This window comes from Rhopalosiphum maidis, chromosome 3 (assembly GCF_003676215.2).
Source record: "Rhopalosiphum maidis isolate BTI-1 chromosome 3, ASM367621v3, whole genome shotgun sequence".
NCBI classification, from domain to species: Eukaryota; Metazoa; Arthropoda; class Insecta; order Hemiptera; family Aphididae; genus Rhopalosiphum; species Rhopalosiphum maidis.
In genome coordinates this window covers 48,359,367-48,383,178 of record NC_040879.1, presented here as the reverse complement: position 1 = coordinate 48,383,178, position 23,812 = coordinate 48,359,367, and the positions used below count along the sequence as shown (strand labels likewise).

Genomic DNA, 23,812 nt, shown 5'->3' with positions numbered 1-23,812 from the left:
AAATGTAAGTCAAATGTTCATAATGGCAGCAATACACAAACTAGCTATGATTTCTTCAATCCTGCTAAATTAGAAGCTTTCAAGTTTGCACCTATAACTTCTGTTAACATAAAAGTTCTAGAGCCCTTACAAGAACGTATTACGCCCCACTCGACGTTGATTTACATTTGAAAACTGTTGAATATGCCGATCACTTGAACTTACACTTGGCATTATAGGCCAGCATGATGGCATATTGTACAACACATTTGCTATGGAACGAATTCTGTCTGTTATACAACATTAAACCAGTTATGATAAATTACTCATTCAATGTGTGCTTAATATTGAGTATAAAATAATCCTCCAATTAGATTACCATGTCTCCTTTAGACTAATATGCAAATCAGAATTTTGCCTGTTTGATAATATACTTATCTTCTTAGGATGTCGGTTTGACCAATTTTACCAAAGTTTTAAATCTGAATGCATTTGATACCACAATAGCAAAAATATTATTTAAGTGTAAGTATGCTTTTTAAATAATAAATTATTACTTAATTACTTAGTAATTTTTTGGTGTTATCGCTTTATGGTTAGGTTACCTAACCTATTTATTGAATGTGAACAATTTACTTATTTCACTAACTTCATACATTCAACATTAAATATTTTTTCTTTCACTGGTTATTGAAGTCTTGTAGATGTGACTTCGTTGCCGTTTGTACACTTCACCACGGGTATTACTTTAAAAATATAATTGGGTTGAATCTGTCAACATTGAACACCTTGACTGTAACAATATCATCTTCTAATGAAACTAAAATTGTATTGTAGATGGATCTCCAATTATTAAGAGCAAAGCTTATGATCTGTTTCTAACTATGAACATTTTAGAAACCTGAATCATATACAAAATTGTAATAAATATTCGTTTAATAAAATATTTACAAAGTCTTTTAGTACAGTTTGGTAGATCTGTAATCACAGCTCAATCACCGATCATCAGCAATTCATGAAGGTTGTTGCTCAGAAATATTGGGTATTCTTCGAATAAGATATTCACCTGAACGCTCAAAATGTATTCTTTCTTGTGCATATTTCTGAAGAGATGGAATAATCTAGAATTCATAAAAAATAATTAAATTTAACCAATAAATAAATAAAAAAATCTACTGTAGAGTTAAATTAAATTTTATAAGCATAATATTGGATATTCTATCGTAAAATAATCATTTCATCTTAACGATTTTTAATATTTTGTTGTGTTTAAAAAAATAACTTGAGTTTTTCACCAAATTTTTATATTATTAATTTCAAAATAGACTCTCTTTGAGCTATCTATAAGCATGAAATATTTTCAATTTTTTTTCTATAAATGTGGATAAAAATTATTTGTGTTTATTCTTGAAAATTTATAAGATCCAATACAAGTTGTATGATTATAACCAGGAACGTACGCAGAAAAAGTTTTGGGAGGTGATTTTGAAAATCAGTTATCGAAAAGTAGAACTTTTTTTAATAAATATACAAAAAAAATGTATGAAGATTAGGTATAGTTAAAATACTTTTTTTTAAATACAAACATTGATATAACAAAATTAACATTAAAATTGAATAAGTTAATTACCATGAAAAAAACCCAAGTATTTTGGGGGGGTGTTTGAACACCCAAAACATCCCCCCGTGTACGTCCCTAATTTTAACAAAATTACGTATTTAAATGATAAAATAGCGATATAAATTATTTTGTTAAAATTCAAAACTATTATTAGTTATTTTACGAATATTTTGAATTTTGCTATAGATATGTAATGAAATTTTCAAAACATGTAGATTAGTTTTAAAATATTACCTATTTATCCCATGAACCTATTCACACTATTTTATGGTGAGGTAGTATTAATTAAAAAACTAATAACAATAATATGATATAGTATAAATATATATTATTATAATATTTAAATACCTACTAATATAATAAATGCAATGTTTTTGGGAAAAATTAAATTTTTAAATCAACTTGCTGTTAGTAAAATAAATTATTTTAATTGTAGTATTGAAAAATATATCATGAAATGTAAGTTCACAAAGAAGTAAATAAGTACTTTAAATTGAATTTTTTTTTTTTAAGTACATTTTTTTCAGTGTTATATGCTGAAAGTTGGTTTCTGTTCAAAATTATATTTTATATACATAATAATATAGCATTGAATTTAAATTTAACATATGCCTACCTATTTTATTATTGAAGCTTTACCTAAATATCAGTACGTATCAATAATTTCATTTTTTATGTTCGTATTCCAAAGCGTATATTTATTATTTTCTCTATGTAATAAATTTATATGTATTGAATAAATAGTCATACATGGTTAATATTAAAATATAGATATATTAGTATTTCAAAGAGGTAATTTAATACAATATTACCGTACAAGTACAATACAACTATTCAAAATTAAAATAGTGCATTATTACCTTTAATGAAATTATAATATTTGTTATTTAGTACCCAAGCAATTTTCATAAAATTGTAGCATATTGATAGGAGATATGAGTAATATACTAATAACTAATTCTGTAAATCTTCAATCTTACCCAAAAGTAATTATCCATCACATTTTTTACAAGAAAAACATCTTTTGGACAATCTGGGAGTCCCAGACTGGGACTTTGGGTTTCCTGATCATCCAACGCCAGATATTGTTTAATAAGGACATGATCCCACGAGAACACTATACGAGAACTTATGCCAAATTAAAACGCTGTTTCAGGCGAGCTTCTACCAGTAGATATGAGATTTTGTAAGTGAGCAACACTGTGAAAAACTAAAAGTTTAAATGATCTTAGCAAACTAAGATGATGTCAACGCATTGTGTACAGTGATACAATGTACACACTATACAATTACTAAATTTTCCTCATGTTAGATGTGCATTATTGGACATTGACCTTGAATTATTTTAATACATAGACAATAGATGTTATCTTAATTTATGACATTGACACAAATGTATACGTAGACTGTACTAGTATAAGGTCTACGATATAGACTGACTAATACATACACGGAGACAAGTAACTCATATGACATTCACGACGTACGGTTATAGTTGATAATGATAAAATCTCAATTCTACTTCAATACATTTTTTGTAGGTATATAATATCGTCAACGTTTTAACTATAGAACAATATTGAATTATAAATAATACTCCATAAGGTTCTAATTTACCTGTAAACCTCTGAGGAACGGACAAAATGGAAATGATTGTGAAAGCGAATACTATAGATCTATCCATAATATTTGGTTTAAGTAAGGAACGACTGGAACGAGACTGCGAACTAACCTGACTAGGTACCCGAAATTTTATTATACGAGCACGTATAGTATAAACCAACGTTGTCTACTAGGTAATACTACTGCGGCTACGAATACCTAATATTTTATTTCAATAAGCAATAACTGATAAGCGCGATTTGCCGTTTTTCAATTGTATACAATTTCCAAGTATTATTTTTGAAACATCAAAATTTCAACGAAACGTCAAAAAATGCAAAATAAAAGTTTTATAAATGGATTTATTGTTTCCTACATAATTCAAATTATATACTTACAAAGCAACGTTTCACAATCACGCCAAAAATATGCACTTTCCTACATCCTACAAATTTACAGATCTAATTATTATTAAAATTATAATGTTCAAATCAAGACCCACTCAATCGCAGATGAAATCTCTGGTCGAACTTATGACTAAAAATTATTATAACTCAAAATTTGCCATTGTATTTAAAGAAAATCAATTAATTACGGCTTAATACGAAGCAATTTACAAAACGTAAAATGACAAAGCGATGATCGATAAGAATAGGTATTAATTATTTCTATTTTCTGTTGTATAATGTGAAAATTGATATCACATTTCATACATTATCTTGGAATTAAGATTTTTCACTGACTTAATCAATAGACAAATAGTCGAATATTTTTAGTTCGACTAGTCATATATCTTTTCAATTTCAAGAATACCAAATATTTATTTTCATCATTGAACTACATGATATCATATCATATAGTTCAATAATTTTCATGTGATAAACGTTTTATCACAATTTCAAAAATTGGCCCCTGGAATTCATTTCGAGCCCTACGAACGACACTCATTGCAGCACCGAACGTATTTCGATTCCCAATGCGTGAAATTAATACAATCAGGTGGCGGTAGCGACAACGCACCATTACGCGCCTTTTTTTTAAATACACAAATAAAATAAAGTATACAATTATTATACTTTAGCAATTAGTAGAAAATATTCAAACCTTTTCATCCCGCGACGCACATTTTGAATACCTATAATCTATACGTATAATATATTATTCGCATATAGATACATCATACATACTAATGTAGATCAAATTCTATCTAGAAGCAAATGGACCAATTTGGCTACATTAAAAAAAAAAAAAATAAACAAATATAAATATCGCAGCTCCTTACCTACACTACTATACATGCCAAAGGCAACCGCAAACATAAGTCAAAGGGTATCACAAACTCCTTTTATTCAAATTTATTGAATATATATATATATAAAAAAAAAACAAATGATAATTCATGTGAATAACGGGCCCAATAGCACTGTCGTATTATTGCAATAATAAAACATTATATCAACAATATACTTACTATTATTTTCTTTAATAATTATTAAAATGTTCAGTGATAAATTTGATTTTTATAATAGTTGCAAAATGAATAGAAGATATTTTAAAAATGTAGTTTTCCATGCTATTCCAATAATACTGAACTTGCAAAAAAATGGATTTTAAACTCGGGTAGGAATAAATTAATTAATTATAACATTTTGTAATTATTCTTCATATAATTTTACTATAATAATACTCTATTTATATGTAATATTTATTATTATAGGATATTATGATTGCAACAAACATATTAATCAGCTATTAATCCGTTAATAACATAATAATTTAATAAAAATATATTCTTTGGTAAAATGCATAAATATCATAAAAAAAAATGATAATAATTTAGGGTCGAGTTTAAGGCTGCCTTTTTAGCTTATAAAATGGGCGGAACAAACTTTATGCACTCTTGCATAAGTTTGCAACAGATTTATAGATTTTATAAAATATACAATAAGATCTAATCACCTATCATCTTCAACACTTAATTTTTGATAGATAGCTATGGGAGTCCCCAGGGGGGGCAAGACGGGGCACTTGCCCTCCCCTCAGAATAATGTTATTTCCATAACAATCGGTAAAATTCAAAAAAGAATAATGTATAATAATAATACCTAATTGTAATAATGACAAACATAATAATGTATTATAAATAAAATGTAAGTATAACATGTATAAAAAATCATCATTTATTTTTTAAATTAATTTTGTCCTCCCCCATAGAAAAATGTCTAGGGACACCCATGCAGATGGCTATTAGTACCTTTAGTTATTTTTTCATTATAAGTGATAACACTAGCATGAATGCATAATCCACATTAACAATTTTATGATTAATTGTAAATTGAAGTAAATAATAAATATCTATTTTCTATACCTAATATAGTACATTAAAGAAAAAAATCTATTACAATCATTTCTAATTTAACACGTTGACTGCCACAAGCCCGCCGGCGACCCAAGTCGTATCAGCGCGTGTCAGGCTATACTATTTTTACATCGTATGTCGATAATGTTTACATGTATAAAAATAGATCCAGTTGTTAGATTTTAATAAAATTGATATATTTAGAATCAGTTAATCGTAGATAATATTATGAAAAAAAAAAAAGTCTTGGGTCGCCGGCTGGCAAGCGGCCTGCCAAAAATGTAATATTTCGTACAAGCCACTTGGGTCGCCCGCTGTCTCGTGCTAGAATTAGATACAATAATTTGTTTTTTATTGGTTAAGATAATAATAATATTTATTTTACACGTTTATATGTTAATTATCTTTTAGTATTCGTCTGGAATAAGAAGTGTGAACTTCTCGTGATTATCAAGTTCTGAATTTTATTATAATTTTTGCTTTATTTTACGTAACAATTGTTAACATAATATCATAATGGATGAACGCATGATTAATAATGCATTAGATGATTCTGACAATTTTTCTAGTGACAGTTTTGACGATAATGATAGTGATCCGATATATTGTGTTGAAAATGAAAATAATAGCGATTCTCAAGAGTCGTCAGATGATGAGGATCAAATAGAGAATCAAATTTTACCAATATCTAACAATAGCCAATCAAATTGGAATACAGTAACAGGTACTAATCAAAAAAATTTTAACTTTACGGGAAATTCGGGGCCATTAGTCATTTTAGACGAAGATATTGGACCTATGGATTATTTTAAATTGTTTTTAACTGACAATATAATTGAGTTAATGGTCATTGAAACAAATAGAAACGCTCAACAATTTTTAAATACTCAAACAATTACACGTGGTAGTAGATTTTCATTTTGGCAACCAATAAACAAAAATGATATGGAAAAATTTATGGGACTTTTGATGTGGATGGGACTCGTAAAAATGACTTCAATAGCTGACTATTGGAGCAAAGCTGAACGTTATAAAAATGGTGTTGCACCAAAAATTATGAGTCGGAATAAATTTGAACTCATTCTTAGGTTTTGGCATTTTGAGGACAATGAGACTGCTGACAAAACCGATCGCCTATACAAAGTAAGAAAATTACTTAATATGGCAAATGATTTAGTAAAAAATATAAATAAACCTGGAGAAATAATCGCGGTAGATGAATCTATGATACCTTTTCGAGGCAGACTCAAATTTCGGCAGTATATCCCAAATAAAACACATAAATATGGCGTAAAATTTTTCAAAGTATGTGGGACTAATGGATACACGTATAAAATTATTATATACGAAGGAAAACAATCAAAACCCGGAGAAGCGTTGAGTGAAACAATAGTAACTTCTTTGTGTGAAAATTATCTGAACGAAGGACGTACTATTGTCACTGATAATTTTTATACGTCTGTTCCACTAGCGGAAACACTTTTAAGGCAAGACACTCATTTGGTTGGAATTCTTAGAAAAAATAGACGTTTTTTACCAAAAACAGTGATTGAAAAAAAATTGAAAAAAGGGGAATTTGTTGGTCTGGAAAATAATTCTGGTATTGTAGTATCTAAATTTAAAGATAAACGTGACATTCACTTACTTTCAACGCGACATCAATTAAATATGACAAACACAGGGAAGAAAAATAGGAATCAAGAAGATATATTAAAACCAGATATCATATTATTCTATAATGCTGGAAAAGCAGGAATAGATTTATCGGATCAGTTAGCGTCGTACTGCACTCCTATGAGAAAGAGTGTTCGGTGGTATCACAAGGTAGCAACTGAGATAATTTTAAATACATTTGTAGTAAATGCTCAAATTATGTATAATGAACAAAATTTTCGAAATAAACTCACTATACATAAATTTCGTGAAGTGCTTGTAGATAAACTCCTTGAATTAAAACCTACATCTTTACGTGTTTCAAATTCTGAACAACCTCTTGAAAATAGATTTCAAAGACGACAAATAATAAAACATAAACTCGAAGAGACAGAAGAAAAATGTTCAAGAAACAGAAAAAAAAGAAAAAGGTGTATTGAATGCTATACAAAATTTTCGAATGAACTAGGATACAAGTGAGTTCAAAATAATTTTTTTTTAAATTAATATAAATTTTTAATATATTATTTCTAGGGAAGCTTTGAACAAGGCTAAGAAAGTAACAACCTTTTGCAGTCTTTGCCCATCGAAACCATCGGTTTGCATACAATGTTTTCAAAACCATTTAAAAAAACAAAATGTATGAATAAAATTTTGTTACGTTTTTGTATACAATTTTATTTTTAAGTAATATAAAGTGAATTTTTTTTTATCAATTTACACAGGGTACCTCTTTGTTTTTTTTAATTTTAATTTTAACGTTTTATACTACTGTTTACTACACTTATATATTCAAATATTACATTTTTTTGTATAAAATATAAATGTATTAAAGTTGAAGGATTTTATTGTTTTTTTTTTTAAAATGATCAAAATCGTCTTGTCTACGCCATGGTACTATCTAAAAATTATTCTCTCCAAGCCGTAAAGAATTAGATACAATTAATGTTGATGTTAAATTTGGCAGCCGGCGACCCAAGTGGCGTCACATTAATAATATGATTTAGGTCGCCGGCGACCCAAATAGCTTCACAATAAAAGACATCACTTGGGTCGCCGGCGGGCTTGTGGCAGTCAACGTGTTAAAAAATATATTAAGTTGTGTAGATTCATTGATCTGTATCGAAGGTTTAGTTTTTAAATGATTTTCTTTTATTCCAGATTGGACGAATTTTCATTAATAATGTTAAATTATTACTAATACATAAACTTATAGTTTATGCTAATACATTTAACAGTGGATTGATACAAAAACTTGACTATGCTTAAGCAGATTAACAATCGGTTTTAAATTGATATAAATTGTAATTTATCACTGAAATAGTTAAAAACAAGAAGTTCTTTAACTATGGATCACAGTTATTTCTTCAAAATATTTTTAAAACTCACCAAGTTAAAATAATAAAATATTATATTCAACAATATTAATATAATATAAAATTTAACTTATATAAACAAACAAAAAAATATTAAAAACCAGTAATAAGTATATAAAAATAAAATCTATTTTAATAAAAAAAAGTGTAAATACGTCACATATTAGAATTATTTACAATAGCAATAGACAAAACTGAGAAATGAACTGATAACTTTAGTTTCAAATAAATTTAACACAGCCCACAAATATGTTAAATATTAAGTAGTTGGCCAAACTGTTTTTACTATATACTCAACTTATTGAATGACAGCCTTATACCATCCTTTGCCTTAAGCAGCATTGAATGTTTGCTGTATTCATAAGGCACAGTCATTTGGTTACTCAGATCAATTGAAAAGTCTTTTAAGAGATGTACCATTCCTCTTTTCGTACTCATTAAAGCAAACCGTAGACCTAATAAAACACATAAAATAACATCATGTTATTACAGTTATAATAGGTGTAAACATTTATTTAATATACATACCAATGCAATTTCTTGGTCCAGTTCCAAACGGTAAAAATACATAATGTGAACGTTTAGCTTTCTCTTCTGGAGAAAATCGATTTGGGTCAAATTTATAAGGATCTGGATAATATTCTGGATCATAGTGTAACCCAATGACAGGTATTTGAACAGTCATGCCTTTTTTCAGTAATAAGTTGGAATCGGGCACCACATAGTCTTGAGTACTGACACGTTCTAATTGTGCTACAGGTGGATGCATTCTTAAGGTTTCTACGTAGGTATAAAAGATTAATTATTATTTTTTTTCACAAAATAAATATGAATGATTTTTTTTCTGATTAAAGTTTTATCAATACAGCTTGCATGATACATACCCATTAATACCATGTCTAACAAAGGCATTTCTTGCATGGCTTCATAAGAGCATTTGCCATTGTATCGTTCTAAGACTGAACATATTTCTTCTCTTAATTTAACCTGTATCGTTTGATTTATTGCCAACTCATAACATGTGAAAGTTAACAATGTACTTGAAGTCTCAAATCCAGCAATCAAAAACAATATAGATTGAGCAACCACTTGAGCTTCCGTCAATACATCTGAAATCAACCATCATTTGCATATTCTTAATATTTGATACATGCCTATTATAATAGTTATAAGGAGAAATTGTTGAGTTGGGTATATATATTTTTTTTTTAATCAAAACCAATAAAAACTTAAAAATTGATTTACCGTCTTTTGATTTGTTTTTATCATTTTTATCTAAATCAGTTTCACTATCCAGTAATAACTGCAAGAAATCGTTTCGCCTTAAAAAACAATGAAAAAATAATTTTATTTTAGAAAAACAAAGAATATTATAATATCATATACCGTGTATCTACAGAAACAGGGTACACTTGATCACTCATTACCTTGTAAATATTTTTCAATTCTGTTTGCGGGACATATTAGATTAATGGATCATAATGTCTTATGGTTATGACTTACAATGTTTTTAACTCATGTATTTTGTGCATGCACAACACAACTTCATTTTTTTGGCAACTCCCAATTTAAGTTTCATTTTTGAATTAATCAATTTTTTTTAAGCAATTTTGATCAATAAACTTTTATTCTAATCCCAAAATTGGCAACATGAAAACTAGGTAGGTAGTAAACAATTTATTACTTTAATAATAAATGTATAATGTATCATAAGGTGTTTAGAACGACGTACAACTAGAAAATTTAATTTAATTTAATACATTTATTTTTTAAATTATACCTACCTAGATTCAATGTTGCCAATTTTGTGAATAGAATAAAAGTTGGTTGATCAAAATTGCTTGAAAAAAATTGAATTGTGTTGTGCATGCACAAAATACATGTTAAAAAAAATTGTATGTCATAAGACATTATGATCTATTAGTCTAGTTTAATGTCCTACAAACAGAATTGAAAAAATATTTACAGGGTAATAAGTGATAAAGTGTATCCTGTTTCCGCGGACACATGGTATATTAAATTATTATTATTATTTTTTAATAATTATAATAATACATTATATTTTATTATTAATATAAATAATTAATTACACCATTATTGTTTATTATTTATGTATGAAACTTGATAAAAATGTAATTCATAATACTTAAGATAATACTACACCCCATGTGCTATCTCTATTTTACAACATGTAACATAGCAAATTTGCTGTCAGTAGAATCAATTTTGTGCTGTTAACTTTAATAAAAGAGCAAATTTACCTATTATCAAACTCCAAAATGAGAATATAATCTAGGGAATCTCATGGGATTTTATTGATATTATCATTTTGAGATGAATTAGTAAAATACTACAACTTTAAAATGATCATAAGTCACATAAAAATTATAATATTAATAAAACCTTATGATTATATTTTTACTTTGAAGTTTTATAATAGGTAAATTATTTACTTCAATATTAACCCGTCAGTAGTCGCGTATGACCGCTCACTCAATTTCTATTTTCGCCACTATTGGCTTCAATTTAATTTTAATATTGTTGATATCTATTTATACTTTATGTCATCATACTTGGGAATTTTTCTATAAATAATATAACCCAATCCAAAGTCTTGTGTTGAAATGACAATGGATTGAAATGGCCAGTCCCGACGAAAGTGAGTGCCACAGTATATTAACTATAATGTAAATGTAAATCCGGTCAATCGGATTCAGAAGCAAAATCAGATTCATATTAAATAATTGTAACTGATCTGTGCCTATGTATTGGAATTTTTTAATAATAAATAATCAGTGATCCTAATTAATTATTTATACCGGAATTTTCACTTACACTTTGAATAACCATTTTTAATAGTATGAGCATGACGCTCATACACGCCTGATTGTGTTACAAATACTAACGTGCCTACTGACGGGTCAAAGCTCATAACATAAAATAGATTCTGCTGAACGCAAATTTGGTACGTTGTGCGTTTGTAAGACAAAGACAATACATGCATGCAAGCGAGTGAAGCATCCTTTCAATACATTTTAAAAAGTTGAATTAATAATATTAAAACATTAATTAATAATAAAAAAAACATATAAATGAAAAATGTATTATTTTTAATTATAATAAAAATATAATACTTTTAACAAAAAAAAAAAAAAAAATGATTATTCAGCAGTTACATAATATGTTATAATCATATTTTAGATTTAAAACGCATAAGTGACAATGTACATACTTTTGTCCAGTGGATTGTCTGCATTTTTTTGCTTCTTTGATCACATTAGCTAAGAAATGTATCACTTCCATATTAAAAAAAGATAATGGTACAAATCGTGCAATACCAGGCATAAAGAGTAGTACTATGTAGAGGGATAGACGTTTCATAATACTTAAGCTAGCAAATTTAGATACACGACTGGCAAAACCACCGTTCTCATCTTTCAATGAATTTGATTCCACTCCAAACGCACAAGTTGCAATAACATCCAAGGTGAATTTGCCAAAAAAATCTTTCATTTCCAAATCATAACCTTGTTCTGTAAACCAAGTTTATATCAAACTAATTGTATTATATTGTTAAATGTTAAAATAATTAATATTTTAATATTAAAATGTACTTTTAATTTTTATCAGAATCTAAAAAATCATTATTATAAGGTATGTTATGCATGTTATGATATGCTCCTATAAATAAAGAAATTAATTAAAAATTTACTATTATCAAATATTAAGAAGAATGTTATGGATTAAGCTATATATATATATATATATATATATATATATATATATATTTTAATTGGTATCTGTAAATAAATATAATAACTGAATAATCTATTAAGATCACATACTTTAGTAAAAAATTAAATTGGTCCTATAATATAAACATGTGAGAAATTGCAATTTAATTCTTTAGTCATTATTGATTGACAAAATATATATTTAATATACGTGATAAAATAAATGTTCATATGTAACAGGGATCAGAAATGCAATGCTACTAGAGAGCTAATTTTTTTTAAGTTAAAATCTATCTAGCGAGCCAGAGAACATAGAAAGAAAAAAAGGGAAAATTTACAATTGACATTTATTTTTTATATTTAATTATTAATTTATTAATACATGTGGTATTAATTAATAAAATAATTTATATCTATGTTTCACGATATAAACATTATATTGATTTTATAAATATAATAAAATAAAACACAAAAAAATCCTAACATTGTATATTTGTATAAAGTAATTTGAAATGTAGCATAGGCTAGTTAAAAATGGGCCGCCAATTACTCATTCCTGAGATATAAGCTACCAAGTTACTTTTACTTCCACACTAAACTACCATATACTTTGAATACACATTTAAATACAAATTAATATATATTATAATAAATTAAAGTTATGCGTTTATAATTACCACTTTTGATATTTTCATTTAAAAAATCGCTCATATTATTACAACAAATATCCACGAGATGCTCCATAGTTCTAAGTTTGCCTGAAGTAAATGCTGGTGTTAATTGACCTCTCATTCGTTTCCATTTGGAACCTTTAAGATTAATCAACATTTCAGTAATATATTCTGATGTTCGAAATTTCATTGTTTGGCGGTCCGTAAAATGATTAAAATCTTTAATCATAATACATTTGATAATGTCTGGGTCAAGGATAATTAATGATGCTCGGCGTCCGAGATAATATCCTAAAACAAAGAAACAAGTTATTTTTTTATTGGAGTTTGAAATTTTAAATATTTAATGTATAATTGTAATTTTAATATAATTAAGTGAGCTCCAGTTAATGTGATCACATTAGTGCAGATCATTTGGATTATATTAATGCATTGATTTCATAGAACTTTTTTTTTTTATATATAATAATGCTTTAAAAATATGTACCCATGCTTAAAATAATACAAAAAATACATTTAAAATAAATAAATGTAACTATCAATTTTTTATTGGATATGCAAATCTTGAATTTCAGTCGATGCATTTTTCTAACACATCAAAACAAATGAGCAAATATTTTTTTCCATTATTGATAAACATTTTTGTTTGCTTAATATGTTAAAAAAATATTTAAACAACTTGCTTTACTTAAAGATACAATGTACAGCAATAATTTAATAAGCTCAAAAATACAATTTAATTGTACATCGGTAATATCAATTTGTAATTAATTCAATAAAATGTTCATAAAAGTGATTAAAATTAAAATTATAATTTAATTTCCAAGTACATAGTTATTCCAATAAAAGGTTAAATGAATAAATAAAAGACTTGGTTAGGGTAATTTTTTTTTGATTCTATTAAATGGTTGATTGTTGATTAATTGATTTTATTTACCAGTGATCCTATTAAGCAGAACTCTCAGTAGGTTATTATAACACCGATTTGTTATATAATAATAAATTAAATTAAAGAATAGTAATTCACAGTTAAACAGGGTACTAACCAGCATATCTATGTCCTTTGAACTTGAAGTACAAGTCTCTGTGAAACTCGTGAAATGATTTTTTGAAAAGAACACGATCCTTAGCATTTCCAAAAAAAAACGTTGGTTCCAAATGATACACTCCCATTTTCTTCCAGTAGCTGTATATATTTCTATAATATAAATACACGGCTGTAAACAGAACAACTATTGCAGAAGCCGTGTACATGAATATTGTTTCCTTTGAAATCATTTTGAGTGAAATTCTAAAACATATGTTTAAGTAAAATTTTAAATTAATTCATTTTATTATAATGGGAAGGTAAAAATATCAATACAAAGAGTCGAGCATAACAGAGAGGACAAAGTCCTGTAGTCACACAATATATTAATAAACAAACAATAGATATAAATATAGATCACAGACAGTAACATTTATAGCCTTATATGTTAGTCCGTGGTATAGATAGTACAATCACTGCCGTTCAAAAGCCTGAACGTTGTTCCTACTGCTATGAATGATCATCACGTCTATTCTAATATAATTAATTTACAATTGAATACCTATAATATTGTTAGTCATAGTGTGAATACGTAAATACTGATATTAATATAACCGCTGATAAAAATGTATAAATAATAATAATTACTATTGTCGATCGACAGATATGGCGTATTAAAAATGAAAATAAAAGCCACTACCACTCAACGGCCAAGGACTTGAACGAAAAGGCGGGATTAAAACCGTCGGGTGTTCGGTAGATACGATGGAAAATAATATGACGATCACTATATTATATTATCATATAATTATAGCAGTGTAATACCGGACGGCGGCGGGCAGCTGCCTACCTAAAACGAATCGGTGGTCCACGGTATACGCTCTGTCGCGACTTGCTCGGAAATTTTAACGAAACGACGACTGATTTTCAGACAAACTGCGCGTGACGAAAACGTTCTTAGGCATTTCGGCGGTCCGACGACATTGTCTCGATCGCGTCGTATCGGTGTAATCGTAGAGCGGCCCCCGCTGACGAATCGTTTAATCCACGGACCGACGTCGACACGTAATTATAGCGCTGCGACAGACGCATCTCGTCAGTACGTGCGCACCGCCGACTGCCGACAATAACAAGACGTGAATATAAGTGCCAATAGTGGTAACAACAAAACAATTATTACTATTACTATTATTATTATGACGATTAATCAAAGTACGTACAACACGATAATTATTATAACAACAATATTAGACTGATAGTAAAACACCGAGTGGTCACGAGTCGCAATCGCTTGATAAATAAAAAAAAAAAAAAATGATAATGACGGCGATAAGAATAATAATAATAATAATAATATGTTACAACGTATTACGTAAAGAAGCGGACGAACGGAGGCCAAACAGTTGTAAGATAATATATCCGTGTGTATCGGTTTCATTGTGTCCGATTCCGTGTTCGAGAATTCGAGATTGAAAAATATTATAAATTATTATTCATAATGACTGTTTTTAAAACATAGTATTTCACTGTCTTAAACTTTTTTGTACAGGGTATATTTTTATAAATTATAGTTATTGTTGCTAGGATTAGCAAACTACGAAATGTGCCCTACTGCCCTAAAAATATGCTGCAAAAATGTCAAAATAAAATCTAAAGAATATTGTGCTATGCATTTATTGTACAAAAGAAGACGACTATACACATGTAAAATGCAATCTGTATAAGCATAAAACAAAATCGAACATTTTCGTTGACAAAAAATAAAACTAAAAACAAATAATATAAAAAAAAAAATAAAAATAAAAAAATGTATATGTTAAGACATTTTAAAAATAAACTCACTCTATGATGAAAAAATGTCCAAGTATTAAAATATGCGATTGTCTTCAAAATGTCCAAATTATGTGAAATAAAAATAGCATATTCTTATAATATCCAACCGAACCTAACAAAAAGGATTTTAATCTCACTTTGCTATATTTTGGACTTAACAAAAAAAATATGCAACATTTTACAACATTTTTAGCTAATTCAAAACAAAATAACATCATTGAACTCGTATAACTGTATATTATATAGCTATATTACAGTGATTTATTTTCGATATCTTAACTTATATTGACATACATATAATATATGAGTATGTATTCATACGTGTATATAATATTAACATTTGTGAACTTTAAATACTTTAAAGAAATAAGAAAGATACTTAGGTAGATGTAAACTTTATTAATACCGGATTTTTTTTTAATGAGATATTGGTACTAATTTTTATTTGTGCTTCAATAATATTTTAATTAAACTTAACCATACATATTGTTAAATTATTTATTATTTATTGTAATAACCAGTGACCACTTAGTATTATAGTTTGAGGGAAGCTAATTTTTCTGTGTGTGCATTTTAATCGTTCTCAGTCTCCTCAAGCTCTTCCCCAATTCCCACTTATATCCCATATTATGTATAGCCGTATAGGGCCGCAACCAGACTACATTATCAGGGTGAGAAAGGGGAAATGATACAATTGAAAAAAATATAAATATATGCAGGACATTTTTTTTTTTATTACAAATCTGATATTTTAGATAAATTAATAATATTATATACAATTGTTTGAAATTGTAGGTGGATCAGTAATTTTATTATTGTATAGTGAGTTTAGTTTTTGACTTTAAGTATTCAGGAGTTAATGACAAATAAAAAAGATGCTTATATTACTGTGTTATTTCCAATATTATGAAAAACAAATTGACGTTGACCTTCTTGTGTAACTCAAATAATATTTAACGTGAGTAGGTTTATGTATAACTTAATATTGAAATTATAATTTAGAATATTAGATATATTATAGGCTAGCTAAACCTACGCCCTAGTCGTCCTACTTAGACATAGATGCCTTCACTGGCTACACTTGAAATAAATACACGAAAATGATGTACGCAACATGATTTTCCGGGAAATAATTTGAATCGTCAGGTTTGATAACGTTCAGAAATTGACAAATCGTTGAATTGAATGTATTAAGTATTATAAGTTAATTCTTAATTATTTACATAGTGTGATTACTATTTATAAAGCTCTTGCAATTAATTTATTCCATCGACAATACCATGACGAGATATTCAGATATACCGAAAACCGAAAACCTTTGAAGTTTAAAATAGGATTGGTATCAAATTGGCACCTTAATAATTTCGTATTTCAAACTTCAAAGGTTAGGTACTAGGTAGATATTTATTTGTCGACAAACTAAGATTTTACGAGTTAACAGCTTCAATGCTTCATTACACAATACGCTTTTCAAAGTATATGGAATTGTACACGTTAAACTTATGATTTAAAAATAAATTGATTATACAAGTAATAATAACATAGTTCAATATAAAAACGTTCCAATGATGAATTTTATCATTAGTATTTTGTGTTATTATTAGTATTGAGTTATCTAATACTAGGGTTAGTGAAACAAATGACTGGTACTTACATATTATTATACTGACCTTATAATATTATGTTTACTACGTGACGGCGCCACGGAAGTATTTCTAGGGGCCGATTCTCGAATTCATGATATATATTTTATCGCACGCCATACAATTTTTCAACTTATCGAATGTGACATAGTTTTTACGAGTGTGACAAATTATTCGTATTTTCGAATGAAATACGATATATTATATAATTTTATAATTTACTTACTGCGATAACATTTTGTTACTTGATTTCCATACCGTGGTAGATTTCTGGCCAAACGACGGAATAATAGTCACGAAAGTAATTTGGAATTAGGTTTTTTTATCTGCTTCTATATTAGAATTCACATTATTCAATATTGCTGTACCACGTCATCTGCAGTTTAAGCGATGATAGAAAAATAGTATTCAAGGTTACTCTATAGTCTATGTTCATAACATATTATTTATAAATATAATGTACATATCTATATAATATGATATAATATAATACAATATATTATTATATGTTATATAATACTGTAATTTATATATATGTAGCAAACCAGGTAGCCAGGTAAGTATTTATAATGAGTATGGTCTACCCACGAGTTTTTTCTTATGAATATTTCAATTGTTTGAAAAGCGATACAAATATTGCAGTAGTATTAGTAGTAAATATAATATGTAACGAACTTGGAGAAGTTTTTCGAATGTTGAAATATTCACTCTAAAAACTATGAATATTACATAACGCACATGCACCCGCTGTATGTTGTACCTACCTGCTCGGCCCGTAAATAACTTGGTGCTACGCGGAGAAAAATATCCTCTTTTGAATTAAGTTTCTAGGGAGGAAATATTTAAAATACATAATTTAATGTAAAGTATAGTTTGTAATTCTAATTAAATTAATGTCTACACATTTTAAATCTTCGTTTTTTATTATTTATATAGGTATTTTGTATTTTATATTTATGTTAGACTTTTTCATGAGAAATTTGAAATTCAAAAAAATTTATCATCAAACTGATAGATTCGTGGCAAAAATAGATTTTGTTTTTAGTGGTTTGTGTGTTATCACGTTTAATTGTAACCATCAAGATACGTTCAAATATTTATTCAAAAACATGTTTAAATTAAATAAAACCAGTGACTATGTTACTATGATAATACTTAATAGTATACTTTTTCGTAAGGTTTTAAGATATCATCAAGTACCCGAGTACGTTTTATATGTAGTGTATAATGTATTCACAATTTAAATTAAAAACTGAAAGTTTTGATTCATAATAGTTAGTATTTTAATTTTAAATTAGTAAATTTTAATTTATAAAATGGTTGTACCTATTATTTACCTAAGTTATACATAGTTACCATAGTTTAACTATAGTTAGACACTACCTATGTAATATTATAGGCCATACTGTTAATTGGGTAAGTCACAAAAATATAATAGCATGAACGACTAAATATGGTACCTTTATATTTAAATTTGATGTATTCTTATTTCTTACAACACTAATTAAAACCAGGTTATTTTTTGGAACAGGGTAAAATGATTTAACTATAATTGCTTTACCGTAATTTCAATTATATTTTAAAACAGTCCCAAGTTACTTCGTTTGATATAATAGACTGACTCTATATTAAAACTAATCGGTGAATAGTTAATAGTAATAATAATAGTTAATACGTAGATATATATGGCGTACGTGTATAAAGAGCGGCATGCAATATTATTGTGGTACGTTACATTAATAATTGCGGACGTTACCTACCTACACTCAAGTAGCTTAGTGTTATGTGTAGGCGCGTTGGGCTTGATATAAAATCGTATATAATATGCTTCAGCTACAGCAAATAACATAAATTATTATTTATTATGGCTTGTCGACATTTATATATGGTTGATATAAAGTACCTATTTACGCACTCAGTACTCACTATTATATAGGCACTCCTCGTCTAACACGTTTGTATATTGTATTTATATCTATACACTATTACTACTTATAACTGTGTGTTAATACTAATAAGTAACAACAATCTACTTGTAGTATTATATAGGTGGATACCCGCAGTTACCTATTCACATCATAGCTGAAATATAATAACTCATAATAGGCTGTATAGGTAATACGAATTGCACATTATAATGATGTTACCACCCAGCATGATTCTATACAGTATCTTGCACGTGATGAGTTCCATACAATAATGGACAGAGAAGGTCTTCAACGTAAAATAATTTTAGATTTATAATTTTGCTAAGCTTGGTAAAACAAAAAAAAAATTGTATGGAGAATATTATAATGAAATATATTATATCATTTATCAGTATACACCGCACGACCGCGTATGCATATCCTACTCTTCCAAGAATTACCTATCTAACGTGACATGATTGTTACAGGAAACTTATATGATTCGAGCACTATAATATATAAGTAGGTTACGATAATTATTGTTAATATAATATTGTGACGCTGCGATGTATCTATGTAATAGATATAAGTACTCAAAGGTTTGACTAGGAAAGTCAAGAAGATGTTTATTATTGGTTTGACTAAATAAAAATAAGCAATTATATTTTTGATAATCAAATAATTGACGGCATATATACTTATTAGTATTTAATAATAATAAATGATTTTTAGTATAAAATTGTAGTTAATGTTATTACTTATTAGAAACAGTGGTGTGGCTAAGGTCAAATAATCGCTAGCCGTGTCACTTTAACACTAACCTATTGGCGCAAAAGAAGCATTAGCTCCAGTTTGCAAAATATAAAATAGGTACCTACATATAAAAAAATATAATGATAATTGTAAATAAATAAATAATTTTTCTTAACAGCTAAATTTTTTAAAAATCATTTATTATTATTAATGGAGTTCATGATGTTATATCATTATTATTTTTTTATTTATTTAGAATCTTTTTGAAAGTGGGGAGGGGTTATTAGTAGTGGCTAAAATAGTTGGCTCGTAGTGGCATTAGCTTTTAATCCAGCGCTGTTAGACACTTTTTATAGTACAAAATACTCTGATCATCAATTTTGAGGGAGGTTTATGGTAGAAAATTACACCTAGTTTATACATTGGGGAACAAAAAGTAGAAATTTTTTAGTAAATACTTTTAATTAGAAAAAAAAAGAAAATGTTTACTTTTGTTGTAGTTATTCAAATACGAACACGGAAAAATTATAGATAGACAATAAACCATCAACATATTTTGTTTATTTATAAACATATGAATAAATGTTTTTTCAAGACATGAAGCCATTTTAAAATATTTAACGTTTACATTTAATATATATATATATAGCTACAATTTGTTTATAAGCGTTTGAATTTTAAATGTTGAGAACATTTTTCAAAACGATAAAATATTTTGTTAAAATATATACACTATAGTACTATTCAGTTTCTTCGTCAGTATCGTTTTTTTATTGTGTACAACACTTTATCATTGAATTTAAATTTAACACATCCATTATATGATTAAAGAGACCTATTCAATGATGTGGTGAGCTCGACATCAACTATATAGCTAAATGGTTATTTTTCAACTTTTTTTCTCAGAAATTTAAATTATAAAATAAAACATAATTAAATTAATTAAAATTCAACAATAATTTGGTCCAACGTTCAAAATATTTTATTCTATTATTATGATAATATTTTATACAGTATGCTCGTTGCTTAATTATCTACATCGATAAATTTCGAAAAAATTTAATTTTTAACTTTCACACGAAAAAGATTTTTCGATAAATGTATAAGACTTATTTCTTATTTAAAATTACATGAACAATATTAAAAATGCGTGTGTTCCTAATTATACAGCAAGTGAATTAATTAGAAATTTAGTAGCCCAAATTAAAATAAAATAAAATAGGTACTTGAGTGCTTTAGTTCCTTTGAATGTAATATATATGAATATGATCGATAATGACCATATTATATTTTATTAGATTTAAAAACAAGTTATGTTTAAAAGTACTCGTAATTAATTTTTTAAAAATTGTAAAATATTAATTTTATAATTACTTGTTAGTTATTGATAATTTTAAAAGAATAATGTTCAAATAAGTTAAATTTTGCACAAATTTAAAAAATACTGCGAATCGGGGAATTTGACAGTTTTCATACTTTCATAAATAGCTTGTGCAAACCCAATAACGAACATACTTTACTTGTTTACATTTTTAATTTTATGCATATTTTGTTTTTATAATTTTTGTTCAAAACGACTACCATAAAGGTATAAACTTTTACTTTACCCAAGTTAATTTTAATTACATCAATACAAAAAAATATAGTTATTATATTTAGGTGATGTTATTGATACGTGTCAATAATATTTATCTATCTGCAGCTATCATAATTTTAAAATTATTTTGTACATATTGCATAATGCATGCATACGTCTCATACGAGTAGGTGTGTTTAAATAACTTCATTTTACATTAGTTTTAATTTTATTTTTTATTTCACATTATTAAATTTACTAAAGTATATAGTTAATTTTATTAAAAATATAAAATATTATAAACAAATTTCATCGAGTAGACAGTGTCATCGTTGATGAATTTGTATTAAGTAGCTATACTTATATCTATAAAAATAAATTTTAATTTGCTGTGCCTAATTTAAAATAATTAATTTTATTATTCTCATTTATTTAAAACTCAATCGAAATAAATAGTTTGTCTTCGAAAATAAAAGTAAAATTACAGTTAAAATTATTGGTGACGTTCATCTAAAAAAAAAACGACCCAAGTATGCTTACAATACATATTTAGATTATTATATATTTATAAAAAAAAAACAATTAATTATTATAATAATGAACATAATTTGTTGAAATAAAAATATGTAAAGAAGATAATATGGTAAATTGGTGTTTATAATAAACTCTCGTATAATATGCATTATAGAAGACATCTAATTAATTGACGACTACGTAGTAACTAATATTTATTAATAAAACAAATTATGACTGCATGTAATTTTTCTTTACTTTCTTAAAATAATAAATTAGAAAAAATGGTGAATATTAAAATCATAAATTAATACAGTATTATGGTTTATGGTCATTATAATAATATGTATGGTGTGGTAAAATAAAATAATTACTTTTTTTAAATAGGATTTTTCCTGTATTTACCTACTTGTACATTCACTACCAATGTTATCACTTAACACTAATCATGAGATTTAAATTACCTTTTATTGAAACTATTTTATTAACTATAGAATTAATATATCTATACTTATTTAATTCGAACATTAAGAAGCTAGTAAAAATGGATAATATTATATAATATATACTCTTAGTATTTTGTTTTATAATTTATAATATACTTTCAAAATTATTTTGTACTAAGACTTTTTTATTTTTGTGACATTTATATGCTAATAATAATTAAGTTTAAAAGACGCATACTTAAATGTTTCATTAAGTATTATTGAAAATGAATACTAAATTATAACGAAAAATGCAACGGTAAAAATTGGACATAGTATTTTCTTTTTATTTAAATATTTTATTAAAAAAATTATCAATGATAGCAAAACTAAAACATTTATTGTATTGACTATTGTTTATGATCGGTAAAATATAAATTTATTATTATATAGGTGGTTATATTGACCAGGTATATTTTGTAGTGTGTAATATACACTGCGTATCCTTTATCATAATTCATGAAAGACCAAACTTGTTGGAATATATTTGTTTCGCGCAGACATGTTGTATGACAGTACTATTCTCTATAGGATATATCCATTACATATTATATTATTATATTTTTGTATAAAATGCAAAATCTCCACAAATACCGATTGTTGAGAGAATTTCGACGAAGCTGCTAATGGTTTATTGTAGTTCTGATAATATTTTGTTGACCAATTCACAGTAAAAAGATATAATTCACTGTAAACTATCATTTTAATGTCATGCAAAAATTTTTTCCAAGTTTTAACGATTTAGAAAATAAGAAGATAAGATATAAGTTTGTATTTGGGTTTCGTTCTTATGAATTGTGATATATATCAAAGTTTAAATTTTCATACATGTAGGTTAATAGGTCAGGGACATTATTAGAGAACTCCATCATATTATTTAGAATTCGTAACATATTTGTATATTATACAATAAATCTTTTCATAAAAATATATTATTTTGTATTTTGTTGTGCGTCTTAATGTTTGTGTCCTATATATTATACAGAATTTATAACAATACATAATTTCAAGGGGTTATTGATTTAAAATTAATTTATTCGTCGATTAAAGCCAATTATACCTATAATTATATCAAAATAC

At 26.7% G+C, this 23,812-nt stretch overlaps 1 protein-coding gene across 5 annotated transcripts; it reads right to left on the bottom strand.

The window, feature by feature from the left end:
- Positions 1 to 897: 897 nt before the first annotated feature.
- On the bottom strand, positions 898 to 15,300 carry LOC113557435 (cytochrome P450 6k1-like). Of its 5 annotated transcripts, none has more exons than XM_026962958.1 (9): positions 15,243 to 15,300; positions 14,042 to 14,286; positions 13,002 to 13,286; positions 11,823 to 12,123; positions 9,836 to 9,912; positions 9,475 to 9,699; positions 9,119 to 9,370; positions 8,889 to 9,045; positions 898 to 1,100 (listed from the first exon to the last, which is right to left on the bottom strand). In XM_026962958.1, the coding sequence occupies exons 2-9, from the start codon at positions 14,271 to 14,273 to the stop codon at positions 971 to 973; spliced, it is 1,659 nt and encodes a 552-aa protein (XP_026818759.1). In that variant the 5' UTR covers positions 14,274 to 14,286; positions 15,243 to 15,300; the 3' UTR covers positions 898 to 970. The 5 variants fall into 5 exon arrangements, with proteins under 5 accessions (XP_026818759.1, XP_026818757.1, XP_026818755.1 ...); XM_026962956.2 differs by lacking the exon at positions 15,243 to 15,300 and adding an exon at positions 14,848 to 15,232; XM_026962954.2 differs by lacking the exon at positions 15,243 to 15,300 and adding an exon at positions 14,671 to 15,231.
- Between the last annotated feature and the right edge of the window lie 8,512 nt (positions 15,301 to 23,812).